This window comes from Haliotis cracherodii, unplaced genomic scaffold, assembly GCF_022045235.1.
Source record: "Haliotis cracherodii isolate W230 unplaced genomic scaffold, xgHalCrac1.p SCAF_4, whole genome shotgun sequence".
Classification (NCBI taxonomy): Eukaryota; Metazoa; Mollusca; class Gastropoda; order Lepetellida; family Haliotidae; genus Haliotis; species Haliotis cracherodii.
The window spans coordinates 65,796,804-65,815,918 of NW_027266297.1; the positions used below are offsets into that span (position 1 = coordinate 65,796,804).

Here is a 19,115-nt window from a genome sequence, read left to right on the forward strand (position 1 = left end):
TCAAGGTTGCTCACGGGAAGATGAGTTTGACATTGATCAGGAATCAGTGGGGATGTTTCGGTTCCCCTTTCCTCATCTTAAGGATGAAGGAACTCAAATGAATTTATCTTTTTTAATGTGTATGGAGAGGCAATATTTTTAATCACTTTCTCCTTCTTGTTTTATGATTATTCTTTAACTTGGTTTGTCAGTTGTCGATTATTTTGCTATTAATAAGATACCAAGGAGGAAATTATTTGAATTTCAGTCATAATTATTTCCTTGTGTTAGTCTTGACAGAATGCCGTGAAGTTCTGTTAACATAGCTAACAGAAGGAAACAGCTTTTCCTTGTTGTATTATGTTTTTCAAATGCTCAAACTTATTTTCCTGTTGGCAAATTTTCCCTTTCATTGCCTTGGTAGTTTCTGGGCTGCAGATAATAGTGTCAGAATATATCAGGTCAAAGTCAATATGAAATACATGTAGTGTGTTTGACGATCTCAAATAGAGCCAGCCCTGGACTGTCATCTAGCAGAGAGCTAGTCGGTTGCTGGCTGTGGTGTGTTGACTTTGTCGCTGACAATCCACTTGTGCTTCGTCATACCACACCAACCTGAAGTAAAATTGCTGAATTTAGAATCTGCTTTATGAAGCCAGCAAAAAGAAGTCCTATTTTTGTGTGTGTGAGTGAGTGTAAAAAAAGAGTCAAATGTGTGTTTGTAATATATTAATATTTAAAGACGTGAGATTATGTTAGGTAATGTATACATATTGATATGGCTTAGGATTTCTTCGTGTTTTGAGATAAATAAGCATTAAAATGGTGTATACACATATATATATATCATACTGTGATCCTTCTGGCTCAGTAGGGAATAACGACAAAGTAATAGGTCAATGTGAAATATATGTCACACTGACCAGCTTTTTCAGTGATATTTATGACCAAGCTGAAGTAAAGACAGAACTACCAACATGATTACTTTATGACATATTATGTGATAAACTTTACGACATGCTATCTGGCGTAAATATAAGCAGTATTAAGCACAATGTACAATATTAGGAATGAGTGACACAGACAAAACCTGCTCTGGCTAGAGCTGGTGATTCTTGACTTCTGAAAACAACAAAGCGTTCGTCACGATTCACAATATCAATATAGAGCAAACATTACTTGATTGTGTGGTATTGTATGGTGTTGTGTGGTATTATGTGGTATTATGTGCTTCCAAGGCTAACTCCACTTAATTGCATACCTGTTGTGTTTCTTTGATTTGCATATTTTTTTCCACCAGAGAACATTTGGCTATAACACTGTTGAATTCGTTCTTGTTGTGTGCATACAGATTTGAGTTAAGAGCCGATTAATTGCACATATAATTCTGTATGAGATTGTATTCTGACATTTAGCTGTATTGTTAATATGAATATCTTATAAGATCTTGAAAGATCCATTTTTAATGTCTAATTTTATGGAGCAGTTGTACATTCCCATTTAAATGAATCTTGGTTAATGGGACATTCTTTCAAAAAACATTATCAGAATTATGTCAGTTTCATTAACTATCAACATTGCATTTCTTAAACAAGACACATTAATATGGACGAAATTTTTCTTTTTTTGGCCCAAGCTGTTGTGTTTGTGTATATCATGTGTATGTTGTATGTTGCAACTCACTCATTTTTTGGATATACTTGGAATATTGCTTACTGAGGTACAACAATATAAGGAAAATAAACCCTTTGAAATACAAAATTATTGTAGTAAATTATCCTTGAAAAAACTATCCTCATTGACAGTTTTTTAAATAATGTCATATGCTGTCAGACTTGTTGTAATGCAACAAATATGTTTTATGGTGTAACATATGCTTCAAGGTACTCTTGAAGTAAAGGCAGTTAACTTCCACTGAGAGTAAGGAAGATTGCATTTTCCTCATTTTATGCTCTTAAGGGCAATCAATTATTAACAGGTTTGAATGAACAATGTTTGTGAGGCATAGACACAGGTTGTCAGTCAATAATGTGCGAATCGTTAAACTCTCAAGCGTGACATGGAACCGAACAACAGGTCATGAATAACCTATGGCTTGTTGTTATAGAAGCGGATTCAATATTCTCCTCTTTTGTCGTTTCAGGGTATGGATTAATTGATTTGTAAGCCTTCATTAACGATGTCGCTAGCAAATGTTATTACATGCAGTTTGAATTGTTAATCTGAGTATTTCTTAGTATTATCATTTGCATCTGAACACAAATCAGACCAGGACAAATTTGAATTGATTGAAAGGTAAAATACTGTCGTATTTCAAGTTCTCTTTTGAATATGCTTGTTGAGACAGGGTCAGAATTGAGAGAATTTCTCTGTCGGTGACAAGGAGCAGGCAAACAGCAGTCCCTGCCCTCCAGTGTATATTAGCATTCAGTGCAGTTTCTTTAAGAGTTTTAACAATAGGTGGATTAAATTTGATAATGTTTTCGGTGCCATGTGTTTCTCATTGAAGGACAGGCGTTTCTTGTAAACTAAATGCACCTCCCACTGGTTTGCAGACAGGCTAGTGGAACCACCCCACACATCTAAGGACTAATGGCATACTTTGTGTATGTATATACCTCTAAAAGAAAATAAATTTTGCGATATTGGTGAGATATTAATTGGTAACTGTTAAGTAATGAAAGTGCATATACTGATCTTATATTGCTCACACAGGTGTCACAGCTTCCATTTTGAACATTCTACAATGGCTAAGTAGAGATAGTATTAGTTATGTTTGATATTTATCAGTTGTGATTTTGTTGTATGGCCTGGAGGCCTAAAATATTGAAATAAGATCTGTCTGTTCATGTTTTGAACATCTGGTTCGCATGAGTGTGATTAGAAATGTTTTCTGATAAACGACTCCTTCATGGATCATAGTATTACTTCTTCATAATTTGACAGGTTTCATTTACCGTATTTGATGTAATTAGCGTGTCACTCTAATAAGCGCCCAACTTCACCAGCTGATTACCGGTACTTCCTCGTTGGAACAATGGTATTTTTTGCTCATCGTTTATGTGGAGTTGCGTTATCACAAATACATAGGTATGTAAGTTAATACGTGCATGCATGCAAGTGGTATTATTTATAAGTGACACATATATCTATGAGTCGTTTTCTGCGTTCGCTCGCCAAACCACAAAATTAACGATATTTCAATACAGGTTTTTTTTCACCAAAAATATATTTAAATAAATGCCACCTATTTCTAATTTTGAGAGCCCCTTTGTCGTTTATTACGTCAAATACGGTATGGTGTTTTTTGACATTGTTGGTTTGAGGCTTTTGTACTTGATAATTTGCATGTAGGTGTGTAAAGATCATGAACTATATTGAATATGTCTGGTTTGGATTGCCTAACATGAAGTGGTTTGATTTTTTCCTGGTCTTCTGGCTTCTACGTTCAGTCAGTGTTGTTTCATCAGCCTTTAGTGGTGTAAAAAGGTTGACTTTTAACGGAAGAGGGCAATTTTTGTTGGCAATTTGGCTTAGCAAGTCTTGGTGGGTTTGCAAAGACTTTGTGGTCTAATTTGTGTAAGCTTTTTTTGCTTGTCTTATTAGCACAAGTGTAAACTGCACAGGCAATGTGTCTGGATGATTAAGCCAACAGGTTAAGTGTATAGAGCCACTTAGTCAGCAAACTTGGTATATTTCTCTGTTTTGATGCCATGGAAACCACCTGTTATTGGGAAATGGCAGCCTTAATAGACTAAGTAAATGTTTGCGTGGGACAGGGCAGGATAAGTCTCATTCCTTGTTGAGCGCAACTGCTCGGAGGAGTGTGTTGTTCAGGGTGTCGAGGGTGAGTATGTTTGAGTTGGTGTACGTGAAGGGAAGAGGCGGAGTTCCTTTGACATGTTCGGGAGAATGTACCAATGGTAACCCTGGCCCCGTTGTGAGAGAAAGCTGATCCCTTCACAGGCGGAATGCTGATGTGTGATTCACACATTGATTCGGTATACCTTGGTAATAAAATACAGGAAAAACAAAGGTTGTAAGACCTGTTTGAGTTGTTGTCAGTGTTGTTGTGGAGGTAAACAGTCGAGGGGGAGGCCGCTGGAGCACTCGGGAAGATTGGTTCCTTTCATTGTCACAGTCGGTGGCAGAAAGTACCACCACTTTCACGTCCCATCACGTCATTTCTGTAATGAAAGAATGCAATGTTGAATCTTGGTAGTATTATACTGGAATGAATTTTGAAAACTGTCAGTATATGTGTGCAATTTTATGTCTGTACTCTTTGCTATGCAGTTGAATGTAAATGTTATTTGCGTGGAGGCTGGTTTCTTCAGCTGCTAGATCTGCAGAGGTGGAGGATAGCCCAATGGGAAAAGGATTGTCACATGAAAGATCTGGGTTTGATTGTGCCAATCTAGTACAATATGTGAAGCTTTTTCCTGGTCTCCCCAGCGCTGAAATTTTGGGAATATTGCTAAAAGAGGTGTAAAATCTTACTCACACATTCACAATCTTCATGACTCTTCAACACAATAATTATGGGTCTGTATCCCTTCGCAGCACGCTAATTGGCCATGCCAGACAGACTGTTTCTCGGTTAGTTTGTGCAACACTCATATTTTTCTACTTTGTGCTTGTGAAATAGTTTCCAAATATCTCTTAACATCTGTCTAATTTGCCTCTTCAAAGATTATTATCAGTGTCGGGATTCATCAATTTTGGAAAACAATAATAAAACATCTTAATGCAGACGACCAAATAAGAATTTATCCTGAAAAATGTGAATCTTCCAGTTGTATAAAAATTTTAATAATTTTCCTGGACTGGGTTTGTATCAAAACAATGCAAATCATCAAATCAAGTTCAATGTTGTCAACCTTGGAATTGGGAAATAACGAAGAGTGCAAACTCCTTGAATTTAGTTGTTGCCCTTTTATGTTTTGTGTGTTAATGAATGCTGTCTGTCAGTAGGGTGACATTAATGTGTGATGTAATTGTCATACGGAGACGAGATGATTGTTCTGGCTGTTAATAAAGACAACACAGCCTTACGATACAGAATTATGTCTGGGACTTCAATCTTTCACAGTTTGATGAAGGTTTTATGACCACATTTCTAAAAAATAGAGAAGATTCTGATATGTCTCGAGTCAAAACCATCATCTGTCTTGTCAGATATGCTGTGTTTCGTATGTCTAGCACAGGGCCTTTCACAATGCAGTTTTCTCCTTGGCTCTACCATTCTTGGCTGATTGGGTCTGATTCACAGATGCACCAATGCTAATTAGGGCTGGCTATCCATAGTTGATCGATAATCGTTAACTAAATATCAATCAATTATCGATAAATATCAGAATTAACTTTGAGCAAATATGCAAAAAATCTAAAAGAAATCACCACACTTTTGAAACGTTCATGCATGGATTACTCTGTGGACATTTACGTTCGAACAATAACTGTTGATTTCCGTCTTTGGCAATTGACATAACTGATAATAACTAGTCTGTTTCGGTACATTTAGACTTTATTTCGTCACAATTGTTTTCTGTAAGATATTATCGATGACACAAATTTCATATTGAATATTGTTAATATTTCTTCCCATCAACGATAATTCCGATTATTGATCGTTTTAGCCAACCCTAATGCTAACTGTTTGTGACTTCTTCTTATTGAGCAGGGCTGTCGGGTAGCCCAGTGGTTTAAGTGTTTGCTTGTCACACTGAAGACCGGGTTTGATTCTCCATGTGGGTACATTGTGTGAAGTCCACTTCTTGGTGTCCTCCGCTGTGATATTTATTTGAATATTTCTTAAAGCGTCGTAAAACCATACTCACTCACTCCCCATGTGGGTGCATTGTGCAAGTCTATTTCTTGGTGTCTGCCACCGTAATATTGGTTGAATATTGCTAAAAGCAGTGTGAAACGATCCTCACTCTTATTGAACAATTTTCTTCCGCCATGACAACCTCTTGTACCCTGTCACAAACATGATGTGTTCTGGCCTTTAGTTACCGCCATGTTTGTGTCAACACCATAGCTTTTATTTGTGGCTGATCTGCAACCAGAATTATTCATTTCATTAATTATTCAGGGGTGATAATAAATTACAATGATACAAAGGTGTAGAATTAAGTTCTTGAGAAGGAAGTCAGCATGGCAGCTGAACTCCAATTACAGACTGTTGACTGTGAGTCTTTTATTCTCTTGAAAACGCACTGAATTACTCATGTAGATGTATGTGGACAAATGTCGATTTTGTAGCATCTTTTATGGTTTCCTAGTCAAGCATTAAGCAGCCTTTAATGAAATTATTTTGACATTGAAAGCTTTTGGCAGGTTATTGTCAGCTGAGGGGAGAAGAGCACATCACATCACATTGAGTGTACAGTTTATCCGATAATTCCAAAAATACCTGTACCTGTGCAAAGTTCCCTTGTTGAAGATCCAGGAAGTGAAATAACTTGTGTACACTGTAAGGGAGATTTCATGGCTTATTGCGTGGTCAGTGGAGAATAAGCCTCACCTGAAACCACCCGAAGCAGCACGTCAAGCCACAGACAAAAAATTTGATTTTATCACCCGTTGTATGGGATTTGCCTTTGTTTGAAAGTGCAAGGTAACGCAAGGCTCAAAGATTCCCTAGTTCTCTTATCTACACAGTTCGAATTGACACTCGAGCATGTTTGGGGAAGACTGATATATATCGGCGATAATACCCTGCAGTTTACGGCCGGAAAGGGACAACGTCGTATTTTGTTCAGGTGTGTCATGGCCCTCCGATAGTCCAGCCTGTTAACATTTGCCACCAAACTTTGATCAGAATGAAGGTGAGTGCTTGTCTCGTTGACGTGGTCAAGATAACTGTTAACACCATATGATTATGTTGTGTTTGTAGTTTCTTTCCTCCCAGTGTTTGTCGGGGGGAAAGGACAAGCTGATGGTCGTGTGTTCCGATAAGGCAATGGCTGGGTGGGACGTGGGCAGTTCCCGCACGCATGACGTGGCTGAGAATGTTGTACATCATGATTGGCATAGATAATATGATGTACTACTTTGTAATCAATTTGACGCTGGTGTCTACCAGTGTGTAAAGATGTTTTGTTATCTTTGATTTGGTTATAGATAGTTCTCTATTGAAGTAGTTACTTTATGTGCTTAAATTGTGAGGAAGATGCTATTAGTATGAAGATTTTTATCTGTTGTCTATGGGGTCAGTATTTCTTGCAAAGTTCTTGTGAGGAATCTTTCATTGGTTAAAGATAGATCTTCTTCAGCCGCTGCACTGACCCTTGATATATTCAACTCTTGTGCTGTCAACTTGTATATGGATTTGTTTATAAAAGATATTAATCAAATACATAAAATAGTTGTTCAATGCATTACTACAAGGTTCAAATATTACAAGGTTTGAAAAAAATAATTCGGTTGAGCATATTAAGTAACAGTGCAAAAACATCTGTGTACTCAGTGTCAGTTGTCAGATGTACCACAGGATAGAGGAAACAACTGTGTTTGATATGACATGAATTCAAACATATGGCCTCGTTTGTGAGCAGGCAAACACTCCATAGGCCAGAAAGTGTGTTTGTGAGCGAGTCTCGGCAAGATATTTTATCTCTTTAATGGACAGCACACTGCTGGGACCTATCGAGGTGATATTGACAGCTAAAATATGTAAAGAGGGATATTTATCAAACATTAGCGATGTGTGTCGGGTATAGTGTACAGTTATTGATCGTAGGTACTGTCACCCAGGTGACGTCCTGCCCGTGTCAGTCAGGCCAGTCTTTCTTCCTTCTATTCACACGCCACAAATCAGCCGTTAAAGCTTCACCTGAGTAATCGAAGGTTTGAAAGCAATGAGTGCATATTTGTCGAGTTAAACAAGACAATATGAAAGCAAGGAATGGCCTTCCCTGGCCTGCATTGTTTTCAGAAGAAAGGGAGATAAGCATGATTGAGTTACAATTCTTTGTGCTCCTGTGTTCAATACTACAGCTATCTTATGTTAGGAATGGATTTCTAACAGTAAGGAAGGAAATGAAATGCTGATGAATAGATAGTGTGCCAGGCGTACCGTTATAGATACATGGTGATATTGTAAGGCGGTGGTAAGCATGAAAGCTTCCTCTCTGTGATTGGTCAACTGACAGTACCACGAAGACTGAAGTCAACTTCAAAAAGGTTAATAAGACATGTTGACGTGTCCTGTCACGTCTTGGCTTCTTCTGTTTCATGCATGCAAGATATCTAAAGCTTCATGACTCAAGATGATCACAAAGATGTTTAGATCACTAGAAAATTGTGACTGGGTTGTAACGGCACTTCAAAGCGTTCATCTGATTGGCCTCTTCAGTGAGGTGTGCACAATGTGTGGTGGCATGCAGGTACAGTGATTGTTTGGCAGGGGTTGGCGTGGCGTGTCACATGATATAAATCATTGTGTTGATGTTGGCGATAGATGTTTGCTGCTATAGTTTCTGAAATCTAGCCGATTAAAATGAAAAAGAAATTTGCAGTAGTTATTTGACAATATCGGCATTTTACTTGGGATTTTATTTCTCCTCGGAATATGAACCAAGTGTACTAACTATAAGTTTGAAAGAAGACGATTTGGCTTTTGGGAAAAAAAGGAAGAAATTAATTTGTCTTATCAATAGTGATTGAAGTGATTAAAAGACCTGCCTATGCTGGAGTGGGGGTTCTGGGTTAATATGCACCATTTCAAATGGTGTCCATAGTTGATGATGTTGCAGGGAGGTGGTCACTGTCGTCTATAGTGAACGGTGTTGTAGGGAGGTGGTCACTGTCGTCTGTAGTCAGTGATGTTGCAGGGAGGTGGTCACTGTCGTCTGTAGTCAGTGATGTTGCAGGGAGGTGGTCACTGTCGTCTGTAGTGCACGGTGTTGCAGGGAGGTGGTCACTGTCTGCAGTGCACGGTGTTGCAGGGAGGTGGTCACTGTCGTCAGTAGTCCATGATGTTGCAGGGAGGTGGTCACTGTCTGTAGTGCACGGTGTTGTAGGGAGGTGGTCACTGTCGTCTGTACTGCACGGTGTTGTAGGGAGGTGGTCACTGTCTGCAGTGCTCGATGTTGCAGGGAGGTGGTCACTGTCGTCTGTAGTCCATGATGTTGCAGTGAGGTGGTCACTGTCATCAGTAGTCCATGATGTTGCAGGGAGGTGGTCACTGTCTGTAGTGCACGGTGTTGTAGGGAGGTGGTCACTGTCGTCTGTACTGCACGGTGTTGTAGGGAGGTGGTCACTGTCTGCAGTGCACGATGTTGCAGGGAGGTGGTCACTGTCGTCTGTAGTCCATGATGTTGCAGTGAGGTGGTCACTGTCGTCAGTAGTCCATGATGTTCCAGGGAGGTGGTCACTGTCTGTAGTGCACGGTGTTGTAGGGAGGTGGTCACTGTCTTCTGTAGTGCACGGTGTTGTAGGGAGGTGGTCACTGTCTGTAGTGCACGGTGTTGTAGGGAGGTGGTCACTGTCTGTAGTGCACGGTGTTGTAGGGAGGTGGTCACTGTCTGTAGTGCATGATGTTGTAGGGAGGTGGTCACTGTCTGTAGTGCACGGTGTTGTAGTGAGGTGGTCACTGTCTGTAGTGCATGATGTTGTAGGGAGGTGGTCACTGTCTGTAGTGCACGGTGTTGTAGGGAGGTGGTCACTGTCTGCAGTGCACGATGTTGTAGGGAGGTGGTCACTGTCTGTAGTGCACGGTGTTGTAGGGAGGTGGTCACTGTCTGTAGTGCATGATGTTGTAGGGAGGTGGTCACTGTCTGTACTGCACGGTGTTGTAGGGAGATGGTCACTGTCTGCAGTGCACGATGTTGCAGGGAGGTGGTCACTGTCGTCTGTAGTCCATGATGTTGCAGTGAGGTGGTCACTGTCGTCAGTAGTCCATGATGTTGCAGGGAGGTGGTCACTGTCTGTAGTGCACGATGTTGCAGGGAGGTGGTCACTGTCTGTAGTGCACGATGTTGCAGGGAGGTGGTCACTGTCGTCTGTAGTCCATGATGTTGCAGTGAGGTGGTCACTGTCGTCAGTAGTCCATGATGTTGCAGGGAGGTGGTCACTGTCTGTAGTGCACGGTGTTGTAGGGAGGTGGTCACTGTCTGTAGTGCACGGTGTTGTAGGGAGGTGGTCACTGTCTGCAGTGCATGGTGTTGTAGGGAGATGGTATCCTGTGACACTCTGCAATAATAGTGATAGGAAAGATGGTTGTGTCACAAACGACACTTCATTAATGGTTGTATCGTTGGCTGAGTTGTAGATCGAGGACATTTTGTCATTAGGATGAGTATTAGTGGCCCGGTACTTGCAGTAAGACAGCCATTAGCCTCATGTTATTAGCCGGATACCAGTCAGTAATCAGCCGTATTTCCTCAACTTACCCCATCAGACTGGCAAGATGTCCATAGTGGTGGATATTACCACGTCATCCTCAGCTCATTAAGGCATTAAGGGCTTGACAGCTAATCTAATTCAGCTTATTCCTGGCACATGTTTCAGTTTAGAACGTTCTTGTTATGTAAACTCTTATTGGTGATGAAGGTAGAAATTTTCATATTGCAAGACAAATTAGTCAAGAGGAGGAAAGCAAATAGTAAGAAAATATATTTGGATTGAGAAGTAAATTTAGAGAATATATTAAGAAGTATATATGTTCTAATATTACTTGATATCATGCTTTGGTCTCTGAACATAGGTTATTTCTATTTCTGAATCAAATAAAACTTTAAATAAACAAATGAAGAGTTGAAATGATAGAATACAATTCTCTTTCCTTTTAATCTCCTTTTCATTTGCAGAATTTAAATCATTTTTCTGGCTTCAGCTCCAAATTACATTTTGATATTAAAAACGATTAGTAGTATCTTATGAAGAAGCCATCAACCCTGAAGGAGAAAGAGCGACTGTGCTTTGACAGGTTATGTTTTTATGTCAGTCTTTTCCCTTGTCAAATTGGAATTCCATGTCCAGTCGGAAAACATATGTGCTGTCAATGTAATGTATATTTAAGATGGTGCAAACAGGTATGGATCGAACGGGACTTAAAACATCTCACAGACGATCAATCAATTACGTCTGTCTAAATTTATTGAGCTCATTGAGAAACATTTTCCATTTACGCCTCGGATAGGACAAGTTGGTCTGATTGACTCGGCAGAGCCTACAGTTAATTCTTTATCTGCTTTTTATCACACACGAGTCTAGCTAACATTAATTGATCAATTATCGATAAGGAAGCTGTCTTGATGTGCGTCCCTACACCTCTAATGCTTGTGTATCGTCTGTAGTTGCTGGGCTTGCGTGTTGGAGACTGCATTACTGCACTTTGCTGGGTGTATTGAGTGATAGTCTGGCTGATGTATTGGTTGGTGTACAGGCTGATGTATTGGTGTAGAGGCTAATGCGTTGGTGTAGAGGCTAATGTATTGATGTAGAAGCTAATGTGTTGATGTAGAGGCTGATGTGTTGATGTAAAGGCTAATGTATTGGTGTAGAGGCTAATGTGTTGGTGTAGAAGCTAATGTGTTGGTGTAGAGGCTGATGTGTTGATGTAGAGGCTAATGTATTGGTGTAGAGGCTAATGTATTGATGTAGAAGCTAATGTGTTGATGTAGAAGCTAATGTGTTGATGTAGAGGCTGATGTGTTGATGTAAAGGCTAATGTATTGGTGTAGAGGCTAATGTGTTGGTGTAAAGGCTAATGTATTGGTGTAGAGGCTGATGTGTTGATGTAAAGGCTAATGTATTGATGTAGAGGCTAATGTGTTGATGTAAAGGCTAATGTATTGGTGTAGAGGCTAATGTGTTGGTGTAGAAGCTAATGTGTTGATGTAAAGGCTAATGTGTTGATGTAGAGGCTAATGTATTGGTGTAGAGGCTGATGTATTGGTGTAGAGGCTAATGTATTGGCGTGGAGGCTAATGTGTTGGTGTAAAGGCTGATGTGTTGATGTAGAGGCTAATGTATTGATGTAGAGGCTAATGTATTGGCGTGGAGGCTATTGTATTGATGTAGAGGCTAATGTATTGATGTAAAGGCTAATGTATTGATGTAGAGGCTAATGTATTGGTGTAGAGGCTGATGTATTGGTGTAAAGGCTAATGTGTTGGTGTAAAGGCTGATGAGTTGATGTAGAGGCTAATGTATTGATGTAGAGGCTAATGTATTGGCGTGGAGGCTATTGTATTGATGTAGAGGCTAATGTATTGATGTAGAGGCTAATGTGTTGCTGTAGAGGCTAATGTATTGGTGTAGAGGCTAATGTATTGGTGTAGAGGCTAATGTATAGGTGTAGAAGCTAATGTGTTGATGTAGAAGCTAATGTATTGATGTAGAGGCTAATGTATTGATGTAGAGGCTAATGTATTGATGTAGAGGCTAATGTATTGGCGTGGAGGCTAATGTGTTGATGTAGAGGCTAATGTATTGATGTAGAGGCTAATGTATTGATGTAGAGGCTAATGTATAGGTGTAGAAGCTAATGTGTTGATGTAGAGGCTAATGTATAGGTGTAGAAGCTAATGCATTGATGTAGAGGCTAATGTATTGGCGTGGAGGCTGATGTGTTGATGTAGAGGCTAATGTATTGGCGTGGAGGCTGCTGTGCAGTACAGTGTTGCAGTGAAAGGGGCGCACGATGTGGGAGGGAGAGTCGCTGGTGTTGTATCGCAGTAGCAAGAGATGTGACCCAGGGAGAAGTGTTTATCAGTGGGGGCAGGGTGTCTGACCTTAAGTAGGGCTTGATGAAAGGGGTTATCTTGTTGTGTCGGAATGTGTAATGGCAGACCCAAGAGGCTGGCTGCAATCAGAAGAGGCGGGAGAATGTTCAGTTGTCAGCTGTAGAAGATGTTGGGGAGCAGAGATGACAAGACAAGTTAAATGGACAAAATAGTCTGATTTTTATAGTTACTTTTGTCAAAATTATGTTAATAGTGACTTCACACTATTTGTGTAACTTAATAACAGATAATGGATAGTGAATTATATTTTGGATTGGATCAGATGAATAATGAACTGACACAAAGTGATGAATTAAGAGCATATGCTTCTAATGTAAGATGTCCTCCCACAACAAGGCACCAGCTACAAGCAGGACCCAGTCCTGAAGTAATGAGAGATTAACAGACCAACACAGTAATGAAATATATGTAAATCAACAAGACAACCTGAAAAAGTGGTTTGCAGTGGTTATTGTGTTGTTGGCCCGTCGACAATCGCCTGTCTGCTGTGATGGATGATGGTGTGGCAATGGAGGAGGACGAAAACCTTCCCACAATCATGGGAGACTCCAGGCAGCCTTGTAATTAGCTGCCTAACTCCATACTGCAGTCCCACAGCCTTGGGAGTAGAAATCTGCCTCATAATTACTCATTAATGAAAAAGATTAAAGAAGGTTTAGATTATTTAAGATTGCTGAGACGTCTGCTGTTTGAGCAGTGCCAGACTGGCTTCATCTGGCAACATCTTCGACAGCTGTAGTCATAACAGTCTTCATCTACAGGAGCTCAGTGCTCCCTCAGGGTCAAATGGTTTAGAGTGTGTGAAAATACATTGAGAGTGTGTACATGTTGTAATGATGACACACTAATGTCGGGCCGTTGATAGACGTGGAATGTTGCAGGAACTAGAACGCACATAAAAACACCACTAACATGAACCTCTTATCTCCTCACAAGACATTCTCACATCAAACTTAACAAAATACTTCCGTTAATTCAACGCTTTTTATTTGCCATTATTGAAACCTAAATGATTGAGGTATCAGTGAGTCTGTGAGGGTGTGTTTCTGTTTTGCTGTTGTGAGTGTATCACGAAGACATTTGTGTAATTATGGAGTGGAATGGAATGGAGCGTTGATAATAGTCGGCTCGGTGGGGTGTAGGCCAGCACCTGCTATTGTTGATGCTCCAAGGGCTGACTCTCCCCTGATGAAACCATGACTGGAGTTGTTCCCCCTCAATGCTGGCCATTAACTATCAGTGTGTATCAGGACTGTCAATATTTGCTTTTGTTGCTATCAATAACACTTCAAATGTTATCCCATCAAAACTGAAGTTGGAACATCATAAGCACATCTACTTTCAGGGAAAAGTAAATATTCTCTTCGATGTGTATGATATTATGCTCATGGCAATGTTGGCATGGTTGATCATGCTCTTTTATTTGAGGAATATATCCATGTCACAATCTAGATAACTAAATCTAGCCATCATTTTACCTTAATGTCAAGTTCCGGGGTAGAAAAGGTCTTCAGCAACCCATGCTTGCCGTAAAAGGCGACTATGCTTGTCGTAAAAGGCGACTAACGGGATCGAGTGGTCAGGCTCGCTGACTTGGTTGATGCATGCCATTGTATTCCAATTGCGTGGATTGATGCTAATGTTGCGGCGATAAAAAAACAAAAACAACAACAACAAAACTCAAAGCCAACCGGGAGTTGCCATTTGCAGTAAAGTGGAGCAGTTGTGGATCATGTCTTCATGGCATAAGTTTGTGGAAGTTGCAGTATTTATTGTGGACTGGTAAATCGGCGTTATGTCAGCAAAGGACAGTAAGAGCAATGCCTGGGTAGAGCAGCACCATCTCCTCAGAGACTGGCTTATTTTCTCTTACAACCTGGCTGGCTGTCAACATTGGTTGGTCGTGGTTTGATCAGATTACATCTGCCTTGGGAATGTCACTGGGCTGTGGATAGAGTGAAAAAATAGTTTAGGTTTAAAAGAAATGCTCTTACATATCCAGTTTCATTGAATTTTTGTGTTTTCTTTATCTAATTTTATGAAGATAATTTTACACGGGCAAATAACCATCCAATGATGTTTGTCAGCTCGAATGGCAGACAGTGACATTTTGAAAAATCACACACACCCACAGGTCTCCTTGCCCTCCAGTGAGGTTAGGGTCACACACACCCACAGGTCTCCTTGCCCTCGAGTGAGGCTAGAGTCACACACACCCACAGGTCTCCTGGCTCTCCTGAGGTTAGAGTCACACACACCCACAGGTCTCCTGGCCCTCCTGTGAGGTTAGAGTCACACACACCCACAGGTCTCCTGGCCCTCCTGTGAGGTTAGGGTCACACACTCACACAGGTCTCCTGGCCCTCCAACAAGGTTAGGGTCACACACACCCACAGGTCTCCTGGCCCTCCAACAAGGTTAGGGTCACACACACCCACAGGTCTCCTGGCCCTCCAGTGAGGTTAGGGTCACACACTCACACAGGTCTCCTGGCCCTCCAGTGAGGTTAGAGTCACACCCACCCACAGGTCTCCTGGCCCTCCAACAAGGTTAGGGTCACACACTCACACAGGTCTCCTTTACCCTTCAGTGAGGTTAGGGTCACACACTCACACAGGTCTCCTGGCCCTCCAGTGAGGTTAGAGTCCCACCCACAGGTCTCCTGGCCCTCCAACAAGGTTAGGGTCACACACTCACACAGGTCTCCTGGCCCTCCAGTGAGGTTAGGGTCACACACTCACACAGGTCTCCTGGCCCTCCAGTGAGGTTAGAGTCACACCCACCCACAGGTCTCCTGGCCCTCCAACAAGGTTAGGGTCACACACACCCACAGGTCTCCTGGCCCTCCAGTGTGGTTAGGGTCACACACTCACACAGGTCTCCTTTACCCTCCAGTGAGGTTAGGGTCACACTCACACAGGTCTCCTTTACCCTCCAGTGAGGTTAGGGTCACACACACACAGGTCTCCTGGCCCTCCTGTGAGGTTAGGATCACACACTCACACAGGTCTCCTGGCCCTCCAGTGAGGTTAGAGTCACACACACCCACAGGTCTCCTGGCCCTCCAGTGTGGTTAGGGTCACACACACCCACAGGTCTCCTGGCCATCCAAGTGAAATATGAATGCAGTCAACCGAGTATTTACACAGCATTAAGTTGGTGTTTGAAGGTTTGCCAGATTTACCTCCCTTGCGTTGTTGAAGGCATTTCTTGGAGTGACATCCTCCCAAGTAGAGATTCGCACAAGTTTCTAGTGTTAGACTCTGACATGAATCCAAAAGCTGCTAGAATCTGCTGGCCACGGGCCCAAATCCCAACTTTTACCAAAATGATGGGTCTCATCTGCGTGACAGCATTAGCATTAATCAAACAAGATCTGCTGTAACTGAAATAATGTTCAATGTGACATTTATTGCCAGCTGGCCCACTGTAGTTTGATCAAGTCGAGGAGTCGGGGAGACTTACCAACTAAACTTAAACAGCGGGCTGATGTTTTCCATGTCCCGGACTCACTCCAGTGCAGTGTGCTGAAAGTGTCCCCAACTGTCGGCAGAAAGTCCAGGGTTTCTCCCCCACTGCCCAGATAGTCACCAGGCAGTATGCTATAACTATGAACAAGCAATTCAGATGCCAAGCTAGAGTTTTGTTTGTTTGTTTGACGCTGCACTCAGCAGTATTCCAGCTGTATGACGGTGGTCTGTAAATAATCAAGTCTGGACCTGACAATCCAGTGATTGACATCATGAGCATTTATGACATGCATCAACCAGTCAGCGAGCCTGACCACCGATCTTACATCAAGCAAAGTCACCTTTTACAGCAAGCTTGGGTTCCACAAGACCTATTCTACCCCGGATCTTCACCCCGTCGCCTAGCCAGTGTTACAGAAACTAAGTTTGCATTGCAAACATTGTTTCCTTGAAAGATCAACAATCTTGTTAAAATTGACCTGCTGTGACAGGCACCTGCTGTAAACAGAACAAAGCTGTGCAGTGGGTGAGGTTATAAGATTACTTGGTATTCACATACTCTTTGATCATAGGACTCTTCTGTCTAATAAGATTATTATGTTGAGGCATGTGTGGTGACAGTGTTGTTAACAGAATGTTGAATTTCTCACTTAAAATAGATGCTGGACATAATACAACTCACACTGTTAAATCAGTACTGAAAGGCCACCTTGTACCCAGAAGCATCCTGACCCGACCTCTGACCCGACCTCTGACCTTCTGTCAGACTTGGCCACAACCTGCAGGAGATGAAAGGGTTGTTGGTAACTTGACACCCCTCCATCATCCAGTGAGGGCGGTTATGGAACCAGCATTGGGAGGACATACACAGATATGTACACCACCTAGTAGGCAAAATACAAATATATTGAACTTGGAGCTTGTTCTCCAGGGAATACACATCTAATCTGCTTAGAACTAAGCCCGGGTCGCCTGCGATTATGTTTCTAGGTTTGTCAGCTCCATACCCGTGCTTGTGGGTTTAGCTGAAGTGGAAAATGTCTGAGACCTGCATCACTGTGGGCTTTCCTCACTCAGGCCATTACAGGATATATACAGATAGGGATGGATATGGGAGGTTTAATGTGGACACAATATTTTGATATACAGCACCAAGAACGATGCTCATGATTTCAATCACTGGACTCGAATATTTACAGACCGCCGTCATATAGCTGGAATGTTGCTGTGTGCAGCGTTAAACAACAAACCAACCAAACAAGAAATAAATATTAAATGTTTAGACATAACTCTACGTCTTAGAACCAGCATTAAAGGATGTAGGTTTGTATTGGTTGATGATGGCGACAAAGACAAGGCTCTAAATCATAGCAAAATACTGTCAGCTGATGCGTTTTTTAATATTGAATATTTTATCACTTTAAAAGCATTATGTTCAAATGAATTCACCTGGACTAAGCCTAGAAATAAAGGTAGAGACCAAGACATATCTTTCAGCTGATGGTGAAGTTAGAACGCCATATATACCACTCAGAACCAGCACTGCCGGCCATATACAGATATTGTACCACTAATGACTTGTTAATATATTCCAACACATTGTGTATCTTGTATAGATTTGTCGTGAAATGTATCTGGGGCATTCTATATAATCAATGCTTTCCGCACATGCTGCATAATAGTATGATATGCGTTATGTATTTTCTTTTAGCATATGCTTTGTGCAAAAAATTGTCCGACATATTGTTCGCTGGTACGTGTCATGGTTTGTGGGATCTGTTCGACTTTGTGAACGCATTGTGTGATACTGCAGTAAATGGTTGTATTAGGTGTGTTGAAAGTAGCTTCACAGGGGATGAGTGCCAGGAGTTCAGAGTGTTGTGTGGATGTGGAGAGCTGCATGTTTGGTGCTGCCGCCGTCCCCCATGTGTCCCAGGAGAACATTTCACTCTGTCCCAATGTCCCCAACTCTTTGTGCAGGCATGAACTGCAGCCAGCTTCACCCCACCTCTCAGGAGCACCCTACCCCTCCACCCTGACTCTCCTACAGGAGCACCCTACCCCTCCACCCTGACTCTCCTACAGGAGCACCCTACCGACCCCCAACCCTCCACCCTGACTCTCCTACAGGACCACCCTACCGACCCCCAACCCTCCACCCTGACTCTCCTACAGGATCACCCTACCGACCCCCAACCCTCCACCCTGACTCTCCTACAGGACCACCCTACCGACCCCCAACCCTCCACCCTGACTCTCCTACAGGATCACCCCTACCCCTCTACCCCTCCACCCTGACTCTCCTACAGGAGCACCCTACCTTTCCTGCACAGCCACCCCACCTCTCCTACAGGACCACCCAACCTCTCCACCCTTAATCTCCTACAGGAGCACCCCACCTCTCCTGCACAGCCACCCTATGTCTCGTGCACAGCCACCCTACCTCTCCTGCAGGGCCACTGCTGATTGTGGGGCCACCTGATCAGTCACTCAGCATTGTGGCCCACACTTAAACAGCAAGATGTCTGCTGCTTCATGGGTTTTAAAGTGAAAAAGCAGGGAATTTAATACTTGAAGGTTCTCACGCTGCTGAAGTGATTGTACAGGCCATGTCATACAAATCATCATGTACAGACTTTTGGGTGGGAGACTTATTCTGAGCCAGGCAGTTATTGCAGGCGGTAATTGCAGTGATGTTTTCAGTTGTATGATACTCACTACAAATCGTGTCTATACCCAACTGTCTTCAAAGTAGCAGTTCCTGATGCCCACAAATTAATGGCTGTCCCGCCTCCCTCCTTCCGCTATCCCCTCCCCCCTCCTTCCGCTATCCCCTCCCTCTATGTGATCCTATGATGGCTGACTTGCCAGGGTGTTGCTCTCGGCCTCCACCCACACAGGACTCGGC

At 42.1% G+C, this 19,115-nt stretch overlaps 1 protein-coding gene across 9 annotated transcripts in view; it reads left to right on the plus strand.

The window, feature by feature from the left end:
• Positions 1 to 19,115, plus strand: part of LOC139478473 (polypyrimidine tract-binding protein 2-like) — a 153,366-nt gene that overhangs the window by 69,361 nt on the left and 64,890 nt on the right. Inside the window, exon 1 of one of the 9 annotated variants that reach the window (XM_071260950.1) lies at positions 6,706 to 6,812. The exons of the other annotated variants lie outside the window; for them this stretch is intronic. Within the exon in view, the coding sequence (XP_071117051.1) occupies positions 6,807 to 6,812 (6 nt within the window). The 5' untranslated portion in view covers positions 6,706 to 6,806. Of the gene's footprint in view, positions 1 to 6,705; positions 6,813 to 19,115 lie in introns of those variants that run through there. 9 annotated transcript variants of the gene reach the window in all.